This window comes from Phalacrocorax carbo, chromosome Z (assembly GCF_963921805.1).
Source record: "Phalacrocorax carbo chromosome Z, bPhaCar2.1, whole genome shotgun sequence".
In the NCBI taxonomy this organism is placed as follows: domain Eukaryota; kingdom Metazoa; phylum Chordata; class Aves; order Suliformes; family Phalacrocoracidae; genus Phalacrocorax; species Phalacrocorax carbo.
This window is the reverse complement of record NC_087548.1, coordinates 13,276,140-13,300,436: the sequence shown is the minus strand read 5'-3', so window position 1 is coordinate 13,300,436 and position 24,297 is coordinate 13,276,140. Positions and strand designations below refer to the sequence as shown.

At 60.5% G+C, this 24,297-nt stretch overlaps 2 protein-coding genes across 14 annotated transcripts in view; both read right to left on the bottom strand.

The window, feature by feature from the left end:
* Positions 1-2,070: 2,070 nt before the first annotated feature.
* Positions 2,071-15,751, bottom strand: TPM2 (tropomyosin 2). Of its 11 annotated transcripts, none has more exons than XM_064438520.1 (9): positions 15,537-15,743; positions 14,786-14,911; positions 8,241-8,374; positions 7,079-7,196; positions 6,893-6,963; positions 6,060-6,135; positions 5,866-5,928; positions 5,444-5,513; positions 2,071-2,375 (listed from the first exon to the last, which is right to left on the bottom strand). In XM_064438520.1, exons 1-9 carry the CDS (start codon positions 15,648-15,650, stop codon positions 2,293-2,295), a joined length of 855 nt encoding a protein of 284 aa, XP_064294590.1. In that variant the 5' UTR covers positions 15,651-15,743; the 3' UTR covers positions 2,071-2,292. The 11 variants fall into 11 exon arrangements, with proteins under 11 accessions (XP_064294590.1, XP_064294588.1, XP_064294585.1 ...); XM_064438518.1 differs by lacking the exon at positions 6,060-6,135 and adding an exon at positions 6,573-6,648 and having other exon boundaries at positions 15,537-15,734; XM_064438522.1 differs by lacking the exon at positions 2,071-2,375 and adding an exon at positions 2,392-3,647 and having other exon boundaries at positions 15,537-15,751.
* Positions 15,752-19,545: 3,794 nt separating this feature from the next.
* TLN1 (talin 1) overlaps positions 19,546-24,297 on the bottom strand; it is a 35,320-nt gene continuing 30,568 nt past the window's right edge. For all 3 annotated transcript variants that reach the window (XM_064438511.1, XM_064438510.1, XM_064438512.1), the window contains 7 exons: positions 23,486-23,591; positions 23,220-23,344; positions 22,819-22,944; positions 22,613-22,675; positions 22,171-22,353; positions 21,361-21,486; positions 19,546-20,747 (listed from right to left, as the gene is read on the bottom strand). In XM_064438511.1, the coding sequence (XP_064294581.1) occupies positions 20,616-20,747; positions 21,361-21,486; positions 22,171-22,353; positions 22,613-22,675; positions 22,819-22,944; positions 23,220-23,344; positions 23,486-23,591 (861 nt within the window). In that variant the 3' untranslated portion in view covers positions 19,546-20,615. The remainder of the gene's footprint in view (positions 20,748-21,360; positions 21,487-22,170; positions 22,354-22,612; positions 22,676-22,818; positions 22,945-23,219; positions 23,345-23,485; positions 23,592-24,297) is intronic.

The window sequence follows — 24,297 nt, the reverse complement described above, 5'->3', positions numbered from 1 at the left end:
GGGAGCTTTGTGGTCTGTCAGGCCAAGATAAACAAATCCAAAGGTTGAAATTCAACAGGAGAGGTGCAGAGGGAGGGAGGGAGGAGGGGACAGCCATTGCGGCTCTCGGCATGGACCTGAGTGGGGATGCTTGTGGGGAGATATCCCTTCAGGTCCAGCTCCCCTGCCAGCAGCTCCACAGTGCCCTGGTCTCCCAGAGCTTCCCCTTGCCTGTGTCCTTATGCAGGGCCATGGGGGAAGGAGGTGGGTGGGAGGATGGAGAAAATGCACAGCTTTGCTGGACCATGAAAGATAGGCTTATGTGTTTGGGGCAGAACATCAACGGGAACAGCAGCCAGGATCTAACTAACAAACCACAGAAAGTTCAGAGGGGGAAAAAAAGGCCCTCGCAACTGGGTGTAAATAGAAGTTAAATGGACTGGTCCAAACCAGGAGGCAGCAGCAGCTAATGGGGAAAACCACTGGGTGTGAAAGGCTCATTGTCCCAGCAGGAAGGCGAAGGGTGCTCAGAGGCTGGGCACTAGGGACGCACCCTGATAGAAGCACAGGGCAGGCTTGTTTGCAGTGCAGGGTGTAGGCTTCTGGAGAAAGAGGTGGTTTTACACTCTTGTTCCTTTCACAGCCAGACAAGCCTCTGCCTGGAAGGTGCTTTGACTAAACAACAACTGCTTAGCTGATGTGCTGCGGAAAAGCAAGGCAGGCCCAAGGAGGCGCTCCGGCCCTTGTGCAGGGCCAGCTTGGTAAGCCAGGACAGCTGTGCACTGTCCTTCCCTCCAGCACATCTAGGCAGGAGGCTGTGGATCACAGAGGGTCTTGCATCCTGGGAGGACACAGAAAATGAGCATCCCAGGCACCCATGTCGTGTACTGTCCTTCCCTCCAGCACATCTAGGCAGGAGGCTGTGGATCACAGAGGGTCTTGCATCCTGGGAGGACACAGAAAATGAGCATCCCATGCACCCATGTCGTGTACTGTCCTTCCCTCCAGCACATCTAGGCAGGAGGCTGTGGATCACAGAGGGTCTTGCATCCTGGGAGGACACAGAAAATGAGCATCCCATGCACGGGAAGACCTTTTCCCAGTAGGAAAAGGTCTCAGAGCCACAAACCAGAGGTGCCGGGCCAAGGGGAGGGCAGGAGGCCGGCAACACCTGGGCAGGAAAGAGATACAATCTCACCACCCTCCTTTCCTGAGCTAAGAGGCGCAGCAAATAAAGGAAAGCAGATAATGAAAGCTATCCCTGTTGGCCACTTGCTGGGGTGATGGCCTGGCTCAGCAAGGGGACTGCATGAATTACATTTCCTGGCAGCATGAGGCTGCACTTTTAGAGGGTTATCCCCCAGGTTGCTTGGGACAAGAAGGCTCGGTGCACATTGCGGAGGGGCCTGAAGTGGAGGACAGGAGTAGATCATGGCTTTGGGCATCCCCAGGGAATCCAACTCACTTTGGTGCCAGCGATGAGGCACATCCTGCTGCTCTTCTCTTTGTGTTGGAGAAAATACAGCAAGCTGGGGCAAACTTCCTGAATGCTTTGGGAAGTGGTTGCCTACTGCATTAATAGCTGCAGTTTATACAGCTGTCCCTCAGGCAGGCGTTCAGCAAATAGTAATAGAAACTGCAAAGAGTACGCAGGGTAGGCAGCTAACCACAGACCCGGAGAAGACCCTGATAACTAACAACATGCACGTGCATGGTCACACGCTTGTATGCATGCTCAGAAGGCGTTGTGAACCATGAATTAGATTCCACAGAGAGGCCAAAGACAGTGTGGCTTCCCCAGGTGGGTAACATGCTGGCTGTGGAATGGGACACCCCAGTGACATATGTGCACTTGAAGAGGATGACCAGTTTGGATTGAGCTTGAGGCTGTGCATCCCAAGGAAGCGATGGAGACAAGGGAACGCAGTGTGTTTGTTATTGCTCCCAGCCCCCCATGGCCGCAGAGGACATCCTTACACAGTCCATACCCACCCTGGACCCAAGCCCATCCTTGCACAAACTGGGCAGGGAGAAGCCCACCATGCCTCCCACGGCCTGCATCCACCCACAAGGACCAAGCGCACCCATCCATCTTGTCAAACTGCTTTAATATTTGGACTTGAAGACAGGACAGAGCCAGACAGGCTGTGCACAGATAAGACGTTCCCGAGCCATGGTGTTAGACTGCAGGGCTTCCCTTCTCAATGGGTGTGTGGATTTGGCCAAGTCGCAGTTCAGCTGATGACGTCCTGAGCATGCCAGTGGGGTGCACGTGTGGGGTAGGGAAGAGGGATGGGGTGTCCCCAGGGCAGCTCAGAGGTTGTTCAGCTCCAGTAAGGTCTGGTCCAGGACCTGGTGGATGCCCACGTTCTCCTCTTTGGCACTGGCCAAACTCTCTGTGAATATAAGGGATACCCAGCCACGCACACAGACACAGCCCAAGAGTACCCAGGTGCAGCCGGACCCACACACACCACGCCAAGCACAGACACACACACACACACACACAGACATTTCAGTACAGGGCCAGCCTCCAGTCAAGCAGGATGTCCCTGCACAGCAGAGTCCACGCAAGGAGCTGCACCTTTGGCAGGGATGAGCCCAGCCACTCTGGGACCTGCCAGGGCAGCCAGGCCAGTCACTGAGGACAGGTGATGCCCACTTCTCAGCAATTCCATCTTCCCATGGAGCCCTGTTACCCATGGCTGGGCCCTCTGCAGCACGGGTACTGCTGGTGGGTACCATTCTCCAGCCAGCCACCAGCAGGTCCTGCCCTGGGGTATCACCACCATCTGGCTGTGGGCATGCACACAAACCCTTGGCCAGCAAAAGAGGAAAGCCAGTGCCTGCTGCATGACCCAGCGGTGCTCCATGAGGAAGAGGAGTGAGACAAGAGCCCGGGAAGGTGGGCAGTGAGGACAGCAGAGAGAGAAGGACGAGAGATAATGAGGCTGCAGGGACAAGCTCTTCCAAGCAGCCTGCTGCTGAGGCAGCCTCCTCCAGCACTCACTTCCAGACAGCACCCTCCTTCCCTCTAGAGACAGGGATGTGACAAGAGCTCTGCCCACCCATTCCCATCTCCTAGCACTCCTTGCTGGGGTCTTCCCTGTCCCCCACCCCAAGTTTGGGGCAGCAGGTGCTGCCGGGTCCCTAGCTCCTCTGCCAACCCACCCAGCAGCCTCCAGGGACCCCACTCTGAGGGGATCCTCCCTGCACAGTTTGGGGTGACCAGAGTGAGGAGGAAGAGGCATGCCACCAACTCCTGGGACAAGGGGAGGAAGGGGGAAATAAAAACCACTGCATTCCTCCCCAGCAGGGCCAGGCTGATGCTGGGGGACAACCATCATCATGGATGCATGGGCATCCCAGGACATCACAAAAACCATCATTCCTCACCCAAGAAAAACTAATCAGCTCCAGAGGGTCTCCCTGTCGTCCCCCGCAGCGGGGCAGTTACCCCCAGGGGGATAAGCCAAGGCTCCAGACCCCGCCTAGCCCAGGTGGGGAGCAGGCAGGGACTCCAGCCCCAAGTCAGCCTGGCCAAAGCAGGGCAGGGAGGCTGCACTGGGGCCGGGAGGTCTGCGCAGCTCAGTTGTTAAGTTCGGTAAGGATGACCCGCAGCTCGTTACTGAGAACACGGTTTTTCTCAGCCTCCTGCCGGGAGCGCTCTAGAGGAAACAGAGACATCAGCGCAGCAGAGGGAAGAGAGAGAGAAAGGCAAGTTAGTGAAGAGACAGTGTTCTCCAAAGTCCTCGCTGGAAATCTTGCAACCACCCAGCCAGCAGCAGAGACGATCTGGGTTGGCAGGAGGAGGCAGCCAGTCCCAGAGCAGCAACATGGCTGTGCTGTCCATCAGTTTGGAATCTGGCTTGTGGGGCAGGGTAGGATGCTGAGAAAGGAGGAGGAGGAGGGACCTGCTTCAGGATTGCTGCTGAAGGGTAGGGTCAGCCCCTTCATCGAGGGATACTGGTGCAGGACATGCCAGGGCTGACTGGTGCTTGCAGGCAATGGTTGGGAGTGGGTACAGGGAATGGACAGGACCAGGTCTAACCCTGCTGTTTCAGGCCAAAAGAGTCATGGAGATAATGACACGAGATGAGGAAAGCTGTGTGTGAGAGCTGGTGGGGGTGGTAGAGGTCATCCCCCAGGCCAAGGCACAGACATCCCCATCCTGCTCAGCCTGGCAGCACAGGACCTGTTGGGACTCGGCCACAGCTGTCCCACAGGTCCTGCAGCTGTGAGCTGCCGGGAACCACCTCCTACCACCCAGCTGCCAGCACCCAAGTGAGAGAGGCAGGAGATGAGGGACAGAGCAGCATGAAGAAAACAAAGGAGAAACCAAGGAAAGAAAATGCTTTATTGAGACCAACTCAGTAACCCAGAAGGACAGAACATAAAAGTCATGAAATGCAAACTGAAGAGCAATGTGCGAAGGACAGAGGGAGGCAGGGGTGAAAGAAAAGCCGGGAGTCTGGGATCTGCCTGCCTAGGAAAGGGCTGCCTGCACAGCCAGACCCAACCTGCCATCTCCCGGGCCTGAGCTTTGGTGGTGGTGCCGCTTACCCTGTGCAGGTCCTCCCCACCCTGGGCCCAGCAAGCAGCACTTGCTTTGCTGGGAGGGTTGTGGGGGGCAGGCAGCTACCCCGGCCCCAGAGCAGCAGTTCCCAGTGCTTGTGCTTCCAGGGAGCCATGGAGGGAGCTACTGGAGCAAAGGGCTCCCAGGTATAGCTCTGTTCCCCACTGGGGAACGCTGGGTCATGGACCTGCAACTGCATGGGCACTGTGCGCCAACCACATGGGGGTTCCAGGGGCTGCTCCCCTGCCATGCCAAACACCCCTAAGCACCTACACCTCATCTCCCCACAAAAAGGGGTATTGTGGAAACAGCGTGGGCTGGCTCCTGTCCCAAAGGAGCTGACAGATGGGCACAGGCTAGGAAGGACAGAAGAGGACAGAGCGGGCAGGGAGAGCGGTACAACAGCTGGGCAGGCAAGTAGCTGAGCTGAGGAGGGGAGAGGCAGGCAAGGGGGTGGAGTGCTGGTGACCGATGGGAGGCTCAGAGGGAGGTGATATCATTAAGTGCATTGTCCAGCTCCTCGCTGATGGCTTTGTACTTCATCTTCTGTGCATAGACTTCATCTGCAGGCAGTGGGCAGGTGTGGGGACAAATGGTGGAGCAGGGCAGGGAGGTGGGTGGCAGAGAGAGAGAGAGAGTGGCTGTGAGCAGGGGCCAAGACGGCAGGAGCATGCGGGCACAGGCAGTGTGGATGTGGCCCTATTTCCCACCCAAGGGCAGAGCCCAGAACCCAGCAGCTCTGCGCTCCTGCATCAGATACCACGGCATCCAGCCTCCCTGCTCCCAGGACCCCAGCCCACCCCCTCACCCCAGCCAAGCCCTGCCTGGCCCCATCCCGGCAAGTGCTCCCCAGCAAAGAGGGACTTGGGGCCAGAGGGGACATTTTACCTTCTAGATCATCGATGGTTTTCTCCAGCTTTGCCACAGACCTCTCTGCAAACTCCGCTCGGGTCTCAGCCTGTGAAAGTGTGGAGGGGAGAGGGGAGGGTGAGTGCATGGCACAATGGGGATGGTGCAGGCTGCACCGCATCCCAGATGCTCTGTCTGCATGCTCTGTCTGCATGTCCCATACCATCCCCCCATGAGCCCTCTGCTGGGACAGGCAAGGGACAAGGGCCTCACAGACCCTCACATCCTGAACCAGAGCAGGCTGATGCTCCCCTCAGGGCGTCTCAAACCCACACAACTGCCACGCTGCGTGGCTGCAATTTCAGGAAGGGTGAGAGGACACGGGCATAATGGAGTCAAAACCCACAGGGGATGGCACATTCATGCCTGCACCAATACAGTGCTGGCCCTGCACCCCTTACCTCCTTCAGTTTTTCCCCTAGGAGCTTGATTTCCTCCTCATACTTGTCTTCCTTGGTGGAATACTGCAGAGACAGAGACAGGCGCCTGTGAGCCCCATGGGATGCCTCCAGCTGTCCTTCGTGCTAGCGGGAGACCCCAGCACCCCCAGACCCCACGCACTCTGCCCAGCCCCAGCAGCCCTGGCAAGTCCTACCTTGTCAGCCTGGGCCTCCAGGGACTTCAAGTTGTTGGTGACAATTTTCAGCTCTTCCTCTAGGTCACCACATTTACTACATCCCAAGCAGGGGCCACCAGGAGGGGGAGCAGGGCCGAGGGGTGGGTAGAGGAGAGATGGGGGAGCAGAAAGAGTGGGCGTGGGGAAGGAGGAAAGAAAGAGAGAGAACATGTTGAGAGAGGAGAAAACTCAGTGCAGGTGGAGAAGGAGCAGAGCCACTGCGAACGGGAGCTGCTGGGATGCATCCATTCATCCGTTCCTTGTGCTTCCTCACACGGACACCCCGTGCATCACCACCGGCCGGGCTCTTGCCAGCCCCGCCAAGGAGAACAGGCACGGAAGGATGGAGGAGTGTGCCCAGCCTGCACCCGCCAGAGGGGGAGACAAGGGGAGGTTGGTGGCAGAGGCAGCAGTGCAGATGGGAGAGAGGTGGCTCGCACAGTTCAAGAGACAGCAACGGAGAGAGGGGGGCTGCTGTGTGTTGCCCAGTACCTCTTCCTCTGAGGCAATGAGGGATTTGAGAGTCTGGTCCATGGTCCGCAGCTCTTCTTCCAACTGTCTTGCTCGGCTGGGGTGCAAGAGGGGCACCCCGGGGTGGGGACAGCAGAGAACAGGGTCAAGGATGTGCTGCCGGTGGCATCCCACTTCCCCCAGCCTGAGAGCCCAGGGACCACCCCACTGGCAGATCCTGCTGCTCCCAGGGAAGGACATCCCTATCCCAACACAGACATCCCCATCCCCATGGCTGCCAGGGACTTGGGGCAAGGGCTGCATGGGACCCCCGCACGCTGCCCGCTGGGAGCCCCGCTTACCTCTCTGCCACCTCTGCCCTCTCCTCCGAGCGCTCCAGCTCTCCCTCAAGGACAACCAGCTTGCGGGCAACCTGTCAACAGCAGCAAGAGGGACATCTCAGCGCCACACTTGCCCCAGCTGGGAGCACAGGGCTGCTGCCAGGGGTTCAGGACTGGGGAAGGGGGCATGTGGGTGTGGGCATGCACCTCCTCGTATTTGCGGTCAGCCTCCTCCGCTATGTGCTTTGCCTCCTTCAGCTGCATTTCCTGGAGCTCCATCTTCTCCTCATCCTTCATGGCCCTGTTTTCGATGACCTTCATGCCTCTGAGGAAAGCCCAAGCCAGAAGAGGTTACTGCCATGGGTTGAGGTGGCACCTGCACCTCCTGCCTGCTCGCCGTACCCACCCGCCAGCTCCAGAGACATGGTGTGGGGATGCTGGCACTCGCTGGCCACACCATGCAGTATGTGGGTACCCCAAGGATGCTCCTGCACACAATTAAAGCAGCCGAGTTGGCTCCAGGACCATGTTCCAGAGTGTGGAGACATGGCTATGGTGCCTCTCAATCAGGCAGGTTCTGAACTCATCATTTGGGGGAAAAATGTGTGCACCCCAGGACGAGACAGCAACAATGTCCACAAAAGCAGCCTGACAGGCCAGCAACCTTTATGAAATGCTTGGAAACATCACATGGCAAAGCCTTTTCCCATTCAGGGGTAATGCTCACAAGCAGGGGGTCACTGAACCCCTGCAAACCCCCATGGCAGGGACTCCTGAAGAATTCTCTCACTTGGATGCTGTTGCTCAAACTGGTCTTTCCCAATGGAAGGAAGAGCTCATGCAACTGTCAGGAATGCCGTGACATGCCTGGGCACTCCCGTACAGCCTGAGCGCCCTTGCCTGCACAGCTCCTGCCCAGGAAACCTGCTTGGTGCAAGGATGGGGCAACATACATTGCAGGACGTTTTTTTGAATGAGGCTGGTTTGTTCTCAAAAGCTGACCTTGGTTCCCAGGAACAGATGTCCCCTCCTGGGCTGCTGTTCAGCCCTTTGAGCATAGGAGACTACTCTGGGGCAGAAAACAGGTTCAAAGCTCCAGCTTTGGTTACAGCCTAATATTTGTATAAACACCAGATAAAATTTTTCAGGATTTTATGGGTGCCCTGGAAATTTCAAAGCCTTTTTAAGAATGCCTGTAGCTGGTGGACTTCTCTGCATTGTTGCCTTTGCTCTCCACCCTTTGGGGTCTGCAGGAAAACCAACACAAACCCCACAAGGTCATTTCAGAGGGACCCCAGTGCAAAACCGAAGGGTCTGCATGCAATCAATGGTGACCCGATGCCACCCCCACTCTCCCTTCCCATCACACCTCTCGCTCTCATCAGCCGCCTTCTCAGCTTCTTCCAGCTTCTGCAGGGCGGTGGCCAGGCGCTCCTGGGCTCGGTCCAGCTCCTCCTCCACCAACTGGATACGGCGGTTCAGAGAAGCCACTTCAGCCTCAGCCTGGGGGAGCAGAAACCGCTCAGTCACCCCATGTCTCATATATATATATATATATATATGTATACATAAATTATTTTCAATGGTTACTTCTGCATTCATTCTCCAGAACACTCCTTGGCACTGTGCAACAAGTCAGCGCTTGCTGGAATGGGATGCCTGATCATGCATCCCCTCACCTTTCCATAGGAACAACTAGGTTTTCTCCACTTCTAGCACCCTGTTTGATGCTGGCTTCTCCCAGCCATGCAACAACAGCCTGGCATGTGCAGCCCCTCCACCACATCCTCGCACCTCCAGCTCCAGCCCCAGAGAGGAACAAGGCATGCTCGCTGGGGTAGGGTAGCCAGAGCAGCCGTGCCGTCATGGGGATGGTATTTGGGGTTTGCAGAGCAATGAGTAAAGGGGGAGGAATGCCCTGTGCGGCTTCACTCCTGAAAAGGAGATAGGAGCTGCTTGTGGATTTCCTGTTTATGGAGGCAGCGGAGCGAGATGGGAGCCTTTCCTGTGAGAACCCCCCCAGCCCTGCACAACGGGGCAGCCCAAAGCTGAGCACGGTCACCCCCTGCAGATGATGTGCAGTGCAGCTCAGTGCCAGGGGCAATGGAGCGAGTTGCCTTTGGCAGGCTGGCGCCCAGCCAAGCTGCAGCCGCCGGGGGCCCGCGGGACTCAGGCCCCCCACTTTCCCAGGCTCCCCGCATGTGAGGCGGGAGCTGGGGCCATCCGGGAGCAGTGGCCCTGGCCCCCCGCCAGCCCCTCAATGCCTAGCCTCACGGTCTTTCCAGTTGGTAGACGCCTCCAGCTCCATCGCCACTGCCGGGAAACGCTGCCTCAGCAGCTCCCAGCCCCACTCCCTGCCAGGGGGGCTGCAGGGAAGACAAACCCTGGGTGCAAAGGGATGGGTGGCGATGAGACCTCACCATGAGGAGCAGCCCCATGCACCAAGATGCAGGGAGGCATGCACCAACCCCGGGGATAATGTCTCCTGCTTATTCACAGGCTGGAGCAGGCCTGGCTGGCTGCAGCACCCAGTCCTGTCTGGCCTCATGCTCCAGGGCTGGGAATTCCCCAGAGGACGTTGGCCAAGCTGGGGGACCATGGGAGCAGCAAGGGGCTGTCACCCTGCATGGCCCTGCTAAGCACCCACAGTCCCCTGTGGCGAGCGACGGCGTGGGGACGGGTGCAGCTGGCTGCACGCCGGGAGGGTGGCCAGCCCCACAGCTGGCACAGCAGCCACCTCCGACCCGTAAACGCTCTTTTTCCAGGCGCACCAATTGCTCATCCCGAGCCATACTGCCCAACGGGGAGCTGGGGCTGGCCCCCGCGGGGCGATGCTCTCCCTGTGCCATCTGCCTCACCCCGGCGGGAGTTTTTTTCCACAGAGAATCACCCTCAAGCGGGTCAGAGCTGCCCGGATGGACACTTGGGAACATGAGCTCTCCAGCACCGCCAAGTGTCTGCGGAACCCGATCTGTGGCTGCAGGAAGGGGCCATTTCCTCTGCATGCTGCCCGAGTGACAACAACCTGGGTACCGCACCCAGCTCTGCCGCTCCTGATATGGTGAGGATGTTAAAAGAGTGGGCATAGGAAAAAGGAAGAAAAAAAAATACAGACCAAACAACAATAAAAAAAAAAAGCCAAACCAGGAACAAGCTGCAGCTTGGAAATGCCGTCCCACTGCCAGAGTGGAAATTTTGGCCTGTGGCAGCGCAGAGGGGTGGCTTGTCCCCGCGAAGGGACGTGCTGGAGAGCTCAAGGCTCTGCGACTGCTGCGGCCCGGGCTGCAGAACCCGCTGGAAGCCAGACAAGAGCCCGGGCGTGGGATTTTCTGCTGTGCACACCGCCGGCCTCCGAGGGAGGGGATCCTTTCCCAGGATCTGCCCGATCCCAAGCAGAGCCGAGTCAGAGCTGGCCGCCGACTGCTCCCCGCTGCCCGGCGAGCCGGGCAAGCCCTGGGGACCCCCGTCGCAGTGAGCATCCCCTCGCAAGACCCGCTGGCGAAGCGGCCGGAGGAAGCAGCCCGGAGGCAGCGATGCTGCCCGAAGCCCCCTGCCCGGGGCGGGGGGTTTGCCATCCGCCGCCACACCGGAATGGCAGCAGTCCCCTCCCCGGGACCTCCGGGGGCTCTACTCCCAGGTCAGCCAGCCTGGCTACCGGGGTGGAGGGCGGCGGGGGATGGCCGGCGGCATCCCGCAGGGAAGGATACCGGCGGCGGGGCCGGAGCCGGTGGGGCATCCCGGAGAGCCCCCCACCCACCCGCGGCCGCCCTTACCCGCTCCCGGGCCTGCCGCTCGGCATCGGCCTCCCGCTGCAGGTGCTCGGCGCGCTCCTCCGCCTCGTCGGCCACCTGCTGCAGGCTCTGGATCTTCTTCTTGACGGCGTCGATAGAGCTGATGCCGGCCATGGCGGGGGGCTGCCGGCGGGGAAGCCGCGCCGCCGAGCCCTTTGTGGGATCCGCCCGGCTCCAGCAGGAAGCGCTCAGGCAGCGGCCGCTCCCGCCGCCCGCCCTGCCTCCATCCCTTCCTGCTCCTCCTCCTCCTCCTCCTGCCGCCACAGACCGACCTGGGACGCCGCTCCCACCGGGCAGCGCGCGCGGACCCCTGGGCTGGGTGCACGGTGCCCACCCCCGGCAGGAGACAGTTCCCACATCAGGAGGGGTGCGCAGTCCCCCCAAACCCCAAATAGGACACAGGGTGCCCTCCAACCACACCACGGGCAGGACGCGTAGTCCTCCCCAGAACGGGGTCCCTGTCCCTATCCCCACCAAGGCAAGACGTGCAGCGGCGTCTGGCGAGGGCACACTGTCCCCCCACCCCGGGCAGGGTGCATGGTCTCCCCGCAAGCAGACGCACAATCCCTGCAGGCAGGGCACACGGTACCCCCAGACAGGGCACACAGTGCCCCCCATGATACGGGACACAGCCCCCACCCCACAAGGCAGGGCACATCGTCCCCTCCCTGGGCAGGGTGCATGGTGCCCTCCAGGCAGGGGTGCATGTCCCACCGAAATCCCCCAGAGTGATGGAGAGGAGTGCAGGGAATCTATTTCCCTGGGGAAAAGGGGCCCAGAGAGTGTGGGAGCACCGGAGGCTGGCCCCTGCGAGCCCCCGTGGGCACAGAGCGGTGTACCCATGGGTGCTTCCTGAGCTCTGCCCTCCACACCCCCTGCTATAGCGCATGGACTTCTGACCCGTGGGTAAGTCAGTGAGAGGCATGTGGCAGATGGGGCAAAGCCCACTCCTCGGCATTCCCCCGGGGTACCTGGGTCTGGAGCCCCAGGGCACAGCCAGGTCCACAGTGGCCATCCCACTCAGCCCCTCAGCATCCTCTCCCCAAGGCAAGGACCTGGCCAGCAGCCCCACAGAGACACCTGGGACCCATGGAGTCCCCTGGACTCCCCAGCTGCCCTGTGGGGGGGACCAGTCCCCAGGTCCTGGCTCTGCATCCTGGTGGGGGCACATGCCCTGACCCATAATGGGGGGCCAGCACTGGTGGCATTTGATCCTCCCTTAAGGAGCTCTGACAGCTCCCAGGCAGCCCCGGCTGCACTTCACACCTGCCTACAGGGACACCAATTCCCAAGCTGACCCTGCCAGCTGCCCTCGGCTCTGGGACCAGGGGTCCTGGGGGAGCCCAGCTGCACCACCAGCAGAACCCTGCAGCCCCACGTCCCGCTGCCAAGTGGCAGCGGAAGAGGTGGTGCTGGAGGTCCCCTGGGAGCACATGGCCTTGGCTTTGGCCTTGGTCCCGGCCAGTCCTGCCCCTGCTCCCAGCCCAACACCTGGGTGCCAAGAGCGCTCCCTAAGCAGCGCACAGGGCCTGGAGCAGAAACTGGGGTGCCTGGCAGGAATGGTGCAGGGACGAGCTGGCTGCAGTCAGGTGCGGGGGCGGGTAGGGGGGCGGGTTCGGGGGTCAGCCACCCCAGTCCCGCCGTGGCCAGGCTGGGTGCCTCCTGCTCTGGCCCCACCCAGGGATGCAGTCACTTCCCAGCAGAGCCCCGTTCCCTCCCACTGGCTCAGGGAATCGCCAAATAAGAGCAAAGTCTCGGCCAGGGAGAGCAACCGGGGCGGGAACTTGGGTGAAGCTTTCGGGATCATGGCCTGGGAACTGTGGAGTTTCCCTGGGCCCTGCTAGGGTGGCCGGGGACAGGCCACCGGCCGGGGATGCAGGGAGCTGGAGGGGGCTGCTCTGGCTAAACTCACTGTCCCGACTGCACCGTGCCCAGCAGCCTCTGTCCACATCCCGCCCTGGGCACCACAGGCTCCTGGGGACAAGAGGTGGTGGAGCCACGGCAGCCTCGTAGGGCTGCTGTGAAGGGCCCATCAGCGACATGGAGCTGCTGATCAGGGGTCAGGCGCTCCCCAGTCTGTGCCACCATCTGACTCCCCTCCAAGTGCCCAGGGGTTCACTTTGCACCCCTTAGTGCAGTCCCCGAGGGCTTCATGCACTGCCACCCAGTGCTGGAGACAGGCCAGTGCCAGAGCAGGGGGAGACTTATTCTTTTATGGTATATGTTGACATTTTTGCAGAGAGCAGGAGCCTGCCTGTGTTGCTGTAACGGGCCCTGACCTGGCCGAGGGATGGTTTGTGCTCACAGGCACACACTGTCTTGGCAGCCAAGGGGAACACGGGGGTCCCTGGGAAGGCAGGTGGTGGGGGCTGGAGGTCTACCCTGCACTTCCTTTGCTGGAGCCTGGAGTTACTCTGCGCCTCGCTCTGGGGAGGATGTGACACCAGCCCTGGCTCTTAGTGCTGTCAGCATGTTCAGGTGCCTGGGACAGGGTGACTCCCAGAGCCCCGCACACAGCACAGCCTGTTCAGGCTTCAGCATGGACCCAGGGTGGCTGCGCTGGTGATGGGCTCCCAGCCCTGCCTGCAGCACCCACCACAGCCAGCCTGCCCTCCCTGACACTGCTCCTTCACCATGCCTCTGTCTCCAGCCCTTCCCTGAAGGGTGTCAGTGGCTCCCATCCCCTGTATCTGGTGGGATGGGACTCTTCATGCCGAAGCCTGCAGACTGGCTGAGCTGCTGTGACTGAGAGCGGGGACATGCACCCTCCCTGCCAGGACAGCACTGCACAGCCTGCTGCCAGCAGCAAACTGCTCCACACCCCATGGCCAACGTCTACCCAGTGCCACCGTTTGCCCCTTCCTCCAAGCCCTACACTGCAGACGTCCCATCCGTGCTCAGCCAGACCCTACACTGAATTTGACCTGTTCTGCACCAGCATGGAGCCAGTCAGACTGGTATGGATCGCGCTACATATGGCAGCCACCCTACCCAGGTTGACATGCCTACCCCATGCCAAGATAAATGTACCCTTCCAGAGGATTTCCAATGTTTTAACTATGTGGTTTAGTATCTAACTAACCTGGGACAGGCCCATAGGGTCAGCAAACAACACTGGGGAGACCCCTGGCCACACCCCAATGGTCCTGAGCCGCCCCAGGAACTTGTGCTGTCGCGGCTCGTCCTTGTCAGCTCACCCCTGTCCTTGGCGGCCTCCTCGGGGATTTGACGCATCTCCCCCATTTAGCTCCATAAACCAGCTGGGATTGAATTTTTTGTTCTCAGCCCTGAAAAGCCTGGCCGTGCCCTGCTGGCCATCATCCAGCCGGCTCCCCTTTAGCTTCTCCTCCAGTTTCCAGGGTTGGTTTTCATCAAAGAAGGACTGGCTATCGAAAGGAGGATTTATTTATAGGGTGTCAAATACCCTGTGTGGCACCGCAGGTCGTTATACCCTGTTCCTGAGCGGCTCTGTGCCCGCACACAGCTGTTCCACCCTTCATCCTGACCGAGCACAAGCCAATTTCAACACCTTCCTAACATCTCCCCAGCAGGATCCATTTCCCAGGAGAAACATCAGTCACAGCGCTAAATAAAACTGATCCTGGCCTTGCCCTTCCTAGGGTACAGGGTGGCACACTGGACCCCAAAATGACTGAGTCCCACACACACACCCCAAGCATCCTTTCTTGCAGCCAGCACTTGGCAACTGGCTGTGGGTAAGAGCTTTTTCCATGTATCTTTTTCACTTTCCTGCCCCAGCTTAGCAAGTGCCATTGAGTTTTTCCTACAAGCATTGCGGAGGCGCGTGCCTGGGGACCGGTGACACAGCTCAGGACACTTGCCCCCATTAGTTTTGGGGAGCCAGGCAGGCAGCTGCCCACAAAGCTGCAGGCAGGACCAGCCACCCGAGCGGTGCCCACTGTGGCTGGCCTGGCCACCGCACCCTGAGCAGGATCTGTCCGCTCCCTGCCCTCCATCGCAGCCCAGTTCAGTGTCAGCGTTGCAGGAATGGGATCCTGACAGTCTTCCCCATGGACGCTTTCCATATAAGGCCCCCCTCTTCCTTCACCCCCCCGAGGTCCTGTGCCCGCGCAGGGGAGGAGTTGCTGGCGCGCCTACATACGTCTGTAGCTTTCTTCTCTGCCTGCTCCAGCTTCTCCTGGGCCTCCTTGACGGACTCAGAGTACTTCTCCACCTCATCCTCCGTGCCCTTCAGCTTCTTCTGCAGGCCCTGCTGTTCCTCCTCCAGCTGGGGAAGGGATGGAGGTCAGAAGTCAGGGAGGATGGCGGTGCCCACAAGGCTGGGGGAGGACAGCCATCCTCCTCCTGGGGACACCCAGAGTGGGGGCACAGCAGGAGCACCCAGATATGCTCCCTCTATCAACTTTGGGGCCACACATCCTGCGGGAGCCCTTGGTCCCCAGGGCCAGAGCAACTCCCACCATCCCTGAGCCTGGCAGGACTGCAGAGGTCCCAACTTGAGGATACAACTCTGGGGGACACTGAGGGACCTAATATGAGTGGTGAGGGGCAAGAGGCTGGAGTGCTGGAGACTGGGGACAGGCACATGGCAGGGTGAGGTCCCGGGGACAGGCACATGGCAGGGTGAGGTCCCAGGTACAGGCACCCAGTGGGGTGAGGTTCCTGGGGACAGGGACCCCATGAGGCAAGGTCTCAAGCACTGGGCAACCCCAGAGCTGGGATCCACAGGCTGGACACCCAGCTAGGGAGGTCCCTGGGGGCTAGGCACCCCTTGGGCGGACAGTCCCCAGGTCCCCAGCTGGTCTTATCCAGCTGGACGGGGTCTATGGGGCTTGAGACCCTTAAGGCAGGGGGGTCCCCAGGCAATGCTGGGGGAGTCTGTGGGCACCCACCTGCTTGCAGCGGTCTTCCGCCTGCTTCTTGTCAGCCTCCGCCTGCTCGGCGCGGTCGATGGCATTCTCCTTGTCCAGCTTCAGCATCTGCATCTTCTTCTTGATGGCCTCCATGGTGGCGGTGGGGCGGCGGCGGGGCGCGGGGCAGCGGCGGGGCACGGAGCACCGGGGGCGACGGGAGCACCGGCACTGCGCCTCCCACCCCGCCGCGCAGCCTAAGAGCCGGGGAGGGGCTGCTCCCGCCGGGGGCCGCCCCGGTACCTCCCCCGCCGCCCGCCAGAACCTTTTAGGGACAGGCTCACCACCGGCCTCCGCACCGAGCGGGACGGGGAGGGGGGGCGGCAGCCCCGGCGGGCACCGCCGCAACCCCGGCGCCGGGCACCCACGGGGGCACCGTGCGAGGGACGCCCCGGGGCAATGCTCTAGCGGTTCCCCGGGGGCACTGTGAGAAGGACATCCCGGTGGCAATGCTCTAGGGTCTACCCGGGGGGCATCAGGCGAGGGACATGCCGGTGGCACTGCATTAGGGGTACCCCAGTGGCACTGCGCTAGGGACACCCCAGCGGCACTGGATTAAAGATACCCTGGTGGCACTGGGTGAGGGACACCCCAGGGCACTGGACTAGTGACAATGCCCTAGGGGTACCCTGCGGATATGTGCTGTGGGCATCCCAGGGCACTGTGTTAGGTGCACCCTGGTGTCACTGGGCAAAGGACACGCCAACAACACTGTGCTAGGGGTACCCCGGGGGGCACTGGACTAGGGACAGCCCAGCAACACCATGCTAGGAAGTATTGCACGCCAGACACCTCGGAGCATTGTACTGGGGACACGCTGGTCGCACTCGGCTAGAGAAACCCCAGGGGTATTGCACTAAGGACAACCCAGTGACACTGTGCTAGGGACACCCTGGAGCACCGAGGTGTGGGCATTTCTGATGGCACTTCCCCAGTGGCGCCAGGCTGGGGGTATCCCCTGTGGCCTCTCAGCACTGTGGGGAACACACCATGTCTGGCCCTGTCCTTGGGGACTGTGTGGGCTGACAGTGCGCTGTTCCTGTGCCCCAGGGACACCACCAGCCATCCACCCCCAGGGCTTGAGACCTGCCTCTGCTCTGGCCAGAGCTGTCCCTGCAGCAGAGGACATCGCACAGACATCACTGCCCTCGGGCACACACCATGCCCTGTCACTGCACCCTGGTGCATGAGAGACCCTGCTTGCTGGCACTGGCTTGGGGGCACCTCAGGGGTGGCATGGCACTTGGGGACACCTATGGGCTGGCACTGAAGTCTTAGGGACACTCTCAGGTTGTGATTGCACTCAGGGGCACCCACAGGCTGTGATTGCAGCTGGGGACACCCATAAACTGTGATTGCAGTCAGGGACACAGTGGGATGGTGCTGGCCACATGGGGAAAATCCCCCAGGAGAGAAGCAAGCTGAGCCCCTGACCTCCCCATCCAGCTGCTGCATCATAGCGGGGCAGGAGGACCCCAGCTCTGTGTGAGATCCCTGGTGCCCACCTCCCCAGTGCCTTGCACCCTAGTGCCGCCATCCCCGGCACCCACGGAGGCACCCAGCATGTGCACAGCCCATAAGGTGGCATTTCAGGGCAACACGGGGTGTGTAGGCAGCCCGCTGTCCCTCTCCATCTTTCTGCTCTAAATAAACCGTATTCCACAGGCAAAAAAATGCAAACCCTTCAGATCCCGGCTCTTCCAAAAATAACCCGCGCTTTAATAACGCTCGTAAATGCTTCTGGCGCATTCCCAGCTGCAGGGTGGGCTCTGGGCTGGGGGGGCCTGGAAGGAGCTGGTGGAGGTGCCACAGGAGCCGAGCGGCACGTGGGGAGGCTGGGATGTGACGAGGACAAGGAGGGGTGTGCAGTGTCCCCCAACCCATGGCCCCAGGGCTGCATCCAGCCCTTGTTTGCCGCAGCACTCTGGCACTGGTGCTCCAAGCAGAGAGATTTAAGAAATTTTTAAGAGCTGGAGAAAGTGGCTTTCTAGGAGCCCTCAGCCTTGGGTTGGAGGGGGTGTGGGAGGGATGGGAGCAGCCAAGGGCCGAGGGGCTGCTGGCGCCGTGGAGAAAGCAGCTGAAGAGCCGCTGCTGGACTCTGGAGAGGATTTGTTAATACTGACTAATTAGGCACATATTTGGACAGGAGAGTCAGTAACTGCCAGCACATGGCTTCTGAGGGGAGGGAGAAGATCAGTCTCCCATTGTTCCCGGGTGAGGATGGGTGGTTTTCTGCGAGATGCTTTAGCCCAGAGCAACTTCATGGGCTCAGGGTACAGGGGAAAGATGATGATGTGCATGGGGCAAGCAGCCGGGCAGCTGCCCTGGAGCCAGGCAGGGCTTCACACCTCAGATGTCCTCCCAAAGGATGCAATTGCTCTTTATTGTGGACATCATGGCCACATCTAGCCAGCGCAGCTGGGGCCATCCAGGTGCCCAGGTCCATGAGTCTGCCCTCAAGGCCATCCACTGGGGCAATCTCTGGGACAAAGGGGTGCAGAGGCATGTGGGTATGCATCCCTCCCATTGCTGCCCCATGCCCAGTGCCACCCTGTGCTAAGGCCTCCAAGGATGGGAATCCAGGGTCTGACCACTCTCCCGGGGAAAGGCTTGTCCTGCTGTTGAATAGGAACTTCCCAAGTGCAACCTGCACGACAGCCTGCCCACCCCCACCCTTGGGGTCCCCGAGAAGTCAAGCTGCAGCTCCCCTGCTTGCCTCCAGCTCAGCTGGATTTGGGTCCCCATGAAGGTGCTCGTCCCTCGTGTCTGTGGTGTCTGGTCCAAGCAGCCGTGTCTGCTTGCCCAAACCTCCCCACCAAAATAACCCCTCACTTCAGTGGGGGAGATTCAGAGGGGTCCCAACCCCAAGTCGCTCATATCTGTGCCACCTCCCCTCACCTGTAACCCAGCCCAGAGGACACAGGGGGGTGTGTGTGTGTGTGCTTGCAACCCTGTGTTGGGGGTGCCAGATCTACCTCAGCCCTAGGATGAGGCCAGGGCTGCTGCCACACCATGCCCACTCACTGTCCTTGCTGACCGTTCAGAAGGGCCCCATGCCTGGCCGGTACCTGGGTGAGAGCCTGGGGCCAGGTCAGGCCAGCACAGATTGTCAGGGGACAGCTGGGAGGACTGGGATGCCTGCGAGAGCCACAAATCCACCCTGGAGCCCAGCCACGGGTGAGCGTCCCAGGGGGGACAGCCCCTCTGCACGCCTGGGGATGTGCCCACAAGGGGACAGGGGTCGCCGGCTGGGATGCTGTGGGATGCTGCCCTCGCTGCTCCTAATGCTTGTAGCTCACCCTGCCAGGGACAGGTCCTGGAGGCAGGGGACATGCACCGGTCCTCCTGCGTCTCCGCTCCACCCCACAGCATCCCTGCCCATCCCAACACTGCCCAGGCCCCCCAAACCCCTGCTGAGTGACAGGGTGGGAACAGGTGGGGACACACTCAGGGCAGCTGCTGCCGCACAGGTCGGCCCCGAGGGGCTATTTCGGGGCGTGAGCTCAGTGCCGGCAGCCATGAGAGCTCCAGCCACATTCCCTGACCCGCAGCAAGCCAAGCACTGCCACTTCCCCACCGGTGGGCCACCAGTGACTGGGGCGTCCCCCACCTGCACCCCTGTAGCACCCTACACAGGGGATATTTTCGAGCTGGCAGCAGTAATGGGGCCAGGAGCCTGGCTAGCTGCCTGCCAATGCCCAAATCCCCCAGCAACAAAATCTCCAAGGCCCCCTCCCGCGGCGGTGGCCCCCCAGCAGCGGCCCCCCAGCAGCACCTGTGAGGGCCGGCACATGGCTGGCAGCGGGGGTCCAGCCCGCCGGGTGCCTGGGGCTGGACGTGCCTCAAATACTTTCCATGCTGTATAAACACCCGTGCTAGGCTCCCCCTTCCTCTGCTGGGAGGGCAGGCGCCTGTGGCCCCCTGCCCACCAGCCCTCCCTTCCTCCTGGGGGCGGGGGGGGGACACGTCCTGTTGATACCCAGGCAGCAGGGAAGCAGGAAAACCAGTTTATTGATGAATGCATCTTTTCCAAGGAGACACTGGCATCCCCCACCCCACCCCAGAGCCTTGCGGGGAGCTGGTTTCCTTCAATGTTTAATATGGGATGCTTAAAGTATCAAAATAGTGAGAGAAGCCACAGCGAGTGCAAAGGAGTGATGGGGGTCCCGGAGCCGAGGAGGGGTGGGATGCTGGGCTGCGGGACCCCGGCAAGAGCTGGGTGTTAGTGGGCAGGGCACGAGCTGGGCGGGGGAATAAATGAACTTTGAAAGCTGCAGGCTCAATACTACAGAAATGGAAAAGTTACAAAAATACTGCAGATCTTGGAAAATGATGCAGGCACTTGGGAAGGAGGAGGAGGGCAGAGCTGGCTGGGGCCGCGGGTGGGGGGAAGCCCCGCAGGAAGGCAAAGAGCAGCTCTGGGGGTGAACCTGTTGCAACCCCCCCATCCTGAGCAGAGGCACTGTGGCTCCCAGACCTGCTGCTCTCCAGAGGAGCCCAGGCTGAGGAAGATGCTCATGGAGAGGGCTCAGTGCCTCCCACGGAAGCTGTGGAGGAAGAGGAAGAGGAGGAGGAGGAAGATTCAGCCAACAATAAGGCATTGGAGGTGAAAGGAGGCTCTGTGCAGGAGCTCAGGGAGGGACCATGCTGCTCCCTGCACCCCATTGCATGGGAGAGGCATTGCCTCTCCCCCTCCCGCACAGAGGAGAGAGAAGAAAGGAGCACAAGTGGGAATGATAAAGGCACACAGAAAAAATCCCCTGAAGAGCTCTCCTGGCAGGTGAGCCCTGAGCCGGTGCAGCTCCAGCTTCCAACCCCAGCCGGTTCCTTCCAGGCACACTGGCTGTGCCCTGGGTGTGCACAGGAAGGTGGGCTGGGCGACAAAGTGGAGTTGCTGGTGCGGCGCCGGCTTGGAGCAGCAACTGGGTTAGTCCCGGCGCTCTGGGTGCAGACAGAGCTCTGGTCTAGCCCAGACAGCCCTTTGCTCCAGGCGGGTCATCTTAAATAGGAGCAGGCGGGCAGGCGGCAGTCTGTGCAGTGAGCGGCGGGAGGGCGCGGGGCTCAATTCTGCTCCTCGTCCCGCAGCTCCGAGGGCAGGAACTTGTACTGCTGCTGCCGGATCATGGCCAACTTCTTCCGCGCCTCCTCCAGCTCCCGCTCCTTGCGCAGCATCTCCTCCTGAGCGGCGATGATCTGCCGGGAGAGAGCCCTGGGTTCACAGCTGCCTCCAAAAGGGCATCATCAAGCCCAGAGCCAAGCTCCCCGGCTGCTGCTTCCCCCCAGTCACAGCCACGGCCTCCCTGGGCTGGCATGGCCCTGGGCACGAGGGCTGTTACCTTTGCGGCAGGACCACAGTCCTCTGGAGATAATGGGAAGCAGCCGAGCTCCTGGGGCCCAGCCCCACATGCCCTGTTAGCTGCAAGTCTGCAGCCAGGAGGCAACCCCGGGACATGTGACACCCCATACTGGGCCTTACCCCATACCCATGCCTTACCCGATGCTCTGCCCTTCACACATCATGGACTCTGGGATGGTGCGGGCACTGCACCAAGAAGCCAGGGTGTTACACTCCTGGGAGCATGCACCATCACTGCCTGTGCCCACTGCTACACATGGCAAGACAAGGGTGAAGCCACAGTGCTTAACTGGTGCTGGGTGGGACAGGGGCACCTGCAGCATTTTTGCAAGGCTCTCTGGAGACATGCCCTGTGCTGGTAGGTTGTAGTCCATACTCCTGTGACAGGCACACACAGGTTGTGGCGGGAGCCCGTTGCCCCTGCCCCATCAGAGTGGCCCTGCTCCTCACCTGTGCAATCCCCCCGACCATCTTCTCCTTCACCACCACTGTCTCATCATGTTCCTGGAAGGCAGCTGCCTTCTGCGCTGCCTTCACCAGATTGTCCGATGCTCTCTTTACCGCATTACCAGCAGCCTGCAGTGGGGAAAGGGGGAAGCAGCAGTGTAAGCCCCAACTCCAGGGCAGGTGAAGGAACCCCTGCCCCAGGCCAGGCTGGCAGGCAGGAGAGGCAGCCAGGCGTGCTGGAAGCTGCAGGCAGGGATTCCTTTACATGGTTCGCTGCCTTGATGTAAGAGAACAACCCGGCTGTCAGCCACTCATGACCATTTCAGGCGCTGCTGCTCCCAGCCGGGCTCTGGCTCCTGTCTGAGCCATGGGGCAGGGACTGGGGGGCAGCCCTGCAGACCCTCCCCATCCCTTGGTCCTGAGGGACCAGCCGCAGTGGGACCCCATGTTAACCCCTTCGATGCATGGGCATTAGGTCTCTTGTGTGCCACAACCTCTGAGGGTTAAGGGTGCTACAAAACATGCCCCCAAACATTAACCTCTTGAATGCCACTGATGCAGCGACTGCATGTCAGGCATTCCTGTGCCAGTTCATCATCCCTGAAAGCTGCCAGGCTCAGCAGCCCAGCATCACTCACACGCCTGGCATGCAGCTAGCAGTGAAGTCCAAGCAATCTGGAGCCTGTGCTCCAGAGCTCCCTGCTGATGACACACAGGCAGGAAGCATGAGCCCTGGGGAGCACCCTAGTGCCCTCGCCCTACTCCCACCTACCCCTCAACCTGGTGGGGCTGGAAGGGCAGCCTGGGACTCACCTGGAGCCGCTTCATGGCCTCCGAGTCGTGGTCAGCCTTCACCTTGCAGGCCACCAGCAACTGCGCTGTCGAGGCAGCCACTTGCTTGGCAGATGAGATGAGCTTCTCTTCGCTGGCATGGCCCTGCACTGCTGCATTGGCGGCTTCGCACAGGTTGTTGGTGGCAGCAGCCACCATGCGTGCCTGCAGCGAGACAGGCTGTCAAGGAGGGTACAGGAACCTCTCCCGGGGAGGGTATGCCCTGACTGGCCCACAGAGGTTGTGGGGCATGGGATGGCGACAACAAGCTTCCACACCATTTTTGTAGGTGGTGGGAGAGGGAGCAAGAGGCATGACTGCTTCTTCCACTGAGGAGAAGCGCAAGGACAGAGCATCCTCAGCCTTGCAGCAGGAGCCAAGAGGAGGGTCCCCCCCATCCCCTCAGCATGACCTTGATACTCACGGCTGAAATGAGTCCCTGGGACCACTGTCCATCATCCACTGCATTGGCAGGGATAGCGCCCACCTGCAAGGAAGGAGAGAAGGAGTGAGGCTCACTGCCCTGTGCCCCCCTTGCAACGGGGCATGAGAGCTACGAGCAGCCCTGGGAGAAGGGAGAACCCAACACAGCCCTATATTTTCTTTTTTCTTTCCCTCTTCCAGCCTTACCTTTCCTTGGGCCACTAATTCTCGCTGGGCAGCTGAGGCTGCCTTTACCAGGGCACTTGTGGCTGCAGCAATGGATTTGGCTGCTTCCAGGATCTGCTCCTCAAAGTTCAGGCTCTCATCTGCTTGCTGCAGGCAAAAGCAGGGTGTGAGTCCCAGGCAGGGGAGAGCAGAGCAACGATAATGGCTGCAGGGGCTCATATAAAGCTGGATTAAGGGCTGTGGGATGCAGCAGGGTACAGGCTGCCCAAGGAAGTTCCACCTGGGAATGTGGGAGGGCCCAGGAGTGCAGGAAGAGGGACTGGCTTTCAGATGGGGCTTCACACCTGGCTGAAGCACAGGCAGGAGGGCTCTAGCACACCCCAAGCTGAGCACAGGGGTCAGCCAGGGCTCAGCACCACTACCTTTGGCTTGGCTCTTGGTTTCAGTTGCTCCAGCTTCTTGGCTGCAGCCTCAATGGCAGCCGCTGCCCCCAGCAGCTCGTTCTCAGCAATGACAGTGGGATCTTCTGGATCAACCCACTCTGTCCCTAGAGAAAATGGGAAGCAAGGCAGGTTTAAACCTGTGTGCAGCCTCATTTCTGACTTGCCCTACCTCCTCCACCAGCTGCTGAGCCCTCCACCCTAATCCCACCCCTCGTCCTGCCCCTTTGAGCAGGATCCTTCCTTACCTTTCATGGCCTCAGCAGCCTGGATGAGCTCGGTGACGGAGCTGGCCACGCGCTTGGAGTAGCCTGCCAGCTGCTGCTTCAGCTCATGAGTTGGCTTCTGCAGGATCTGCGGGGAAGGAGCAGATGTAAGTTCCTGGTACAGTGCTCATTGTTCATAGGTCTGTCCAGGGTGCGCTCCCCAGGGAAAGACAGTGGATCCCCCAGCTCCCCCCCCATGTGTACACTTCAGGTGTTGACTGTGATGCTTTCTCAAGTGACCCTGGCTGGTCTCCTCCTGCCTGAGGATGGGAGGATAAGCTTCCTCAGCCCTTCTGCATCCACAGCTTCAGGGACATCTCAGAGACACAAGACCCTCAGCACAAACCTTCCTGCACTCAGCAGCTACCCCCTCCAGGATTTCTTCCCCCACAAAATCATTTTCCCCTTGCTGTCCCCATTTTGGAGATTTGTCTGCAAACACAAGCTGGGCAAAGGGGGGCACCCTGGAGCCATGTCCCAACCAGGAGGGCTGGCACCACCGGGACAAGGTGGCCGGCACAGCCATGAGGGTGCTTCACTGGGGTGGAGGGGGACACATGCACACACCACAGCACACGCATGTGCACGCACACAGGGTCTGTACACACGAGCAGAGCTCACTGCTGGCCCGACTCGCACTGCACAGGCGGCAGCTGTCCATCAGCTAGAGCGGGTGTGAGTACATACGCACACACATGGACCCCGGGGTCCCTGTGGATACACACAAGTGCCACCCCAGCACTGGGCTGGGCACGCAGACACGCCGTGTGCAAGGCTCATGCTGAGGTTAGACA

Coding starts and splice junctions, on each gene's coding strand:
- TPM2 (XM_064438521.1), bottom strand. CDS start 15,650: ATGGAGGCCATCAAGAAGAAGATGCAGATGCTGAAGCTGGACAAGGAG. Junction 8,375..14,785: donor CAGAGAAGAAAGCTACAGAC/GTATGTAGGCGC, acceptor CTGCTCCCCCAG/GCTGAGGCTGAAGTGGCTTC. Junction 6,964..7,078: donor CTGACCGCAAATACGAGGAG/GTGCATGCCCAC, acceptor TGCTGTTGACAG/GTTGCCCGCAAGCTGGTTGT.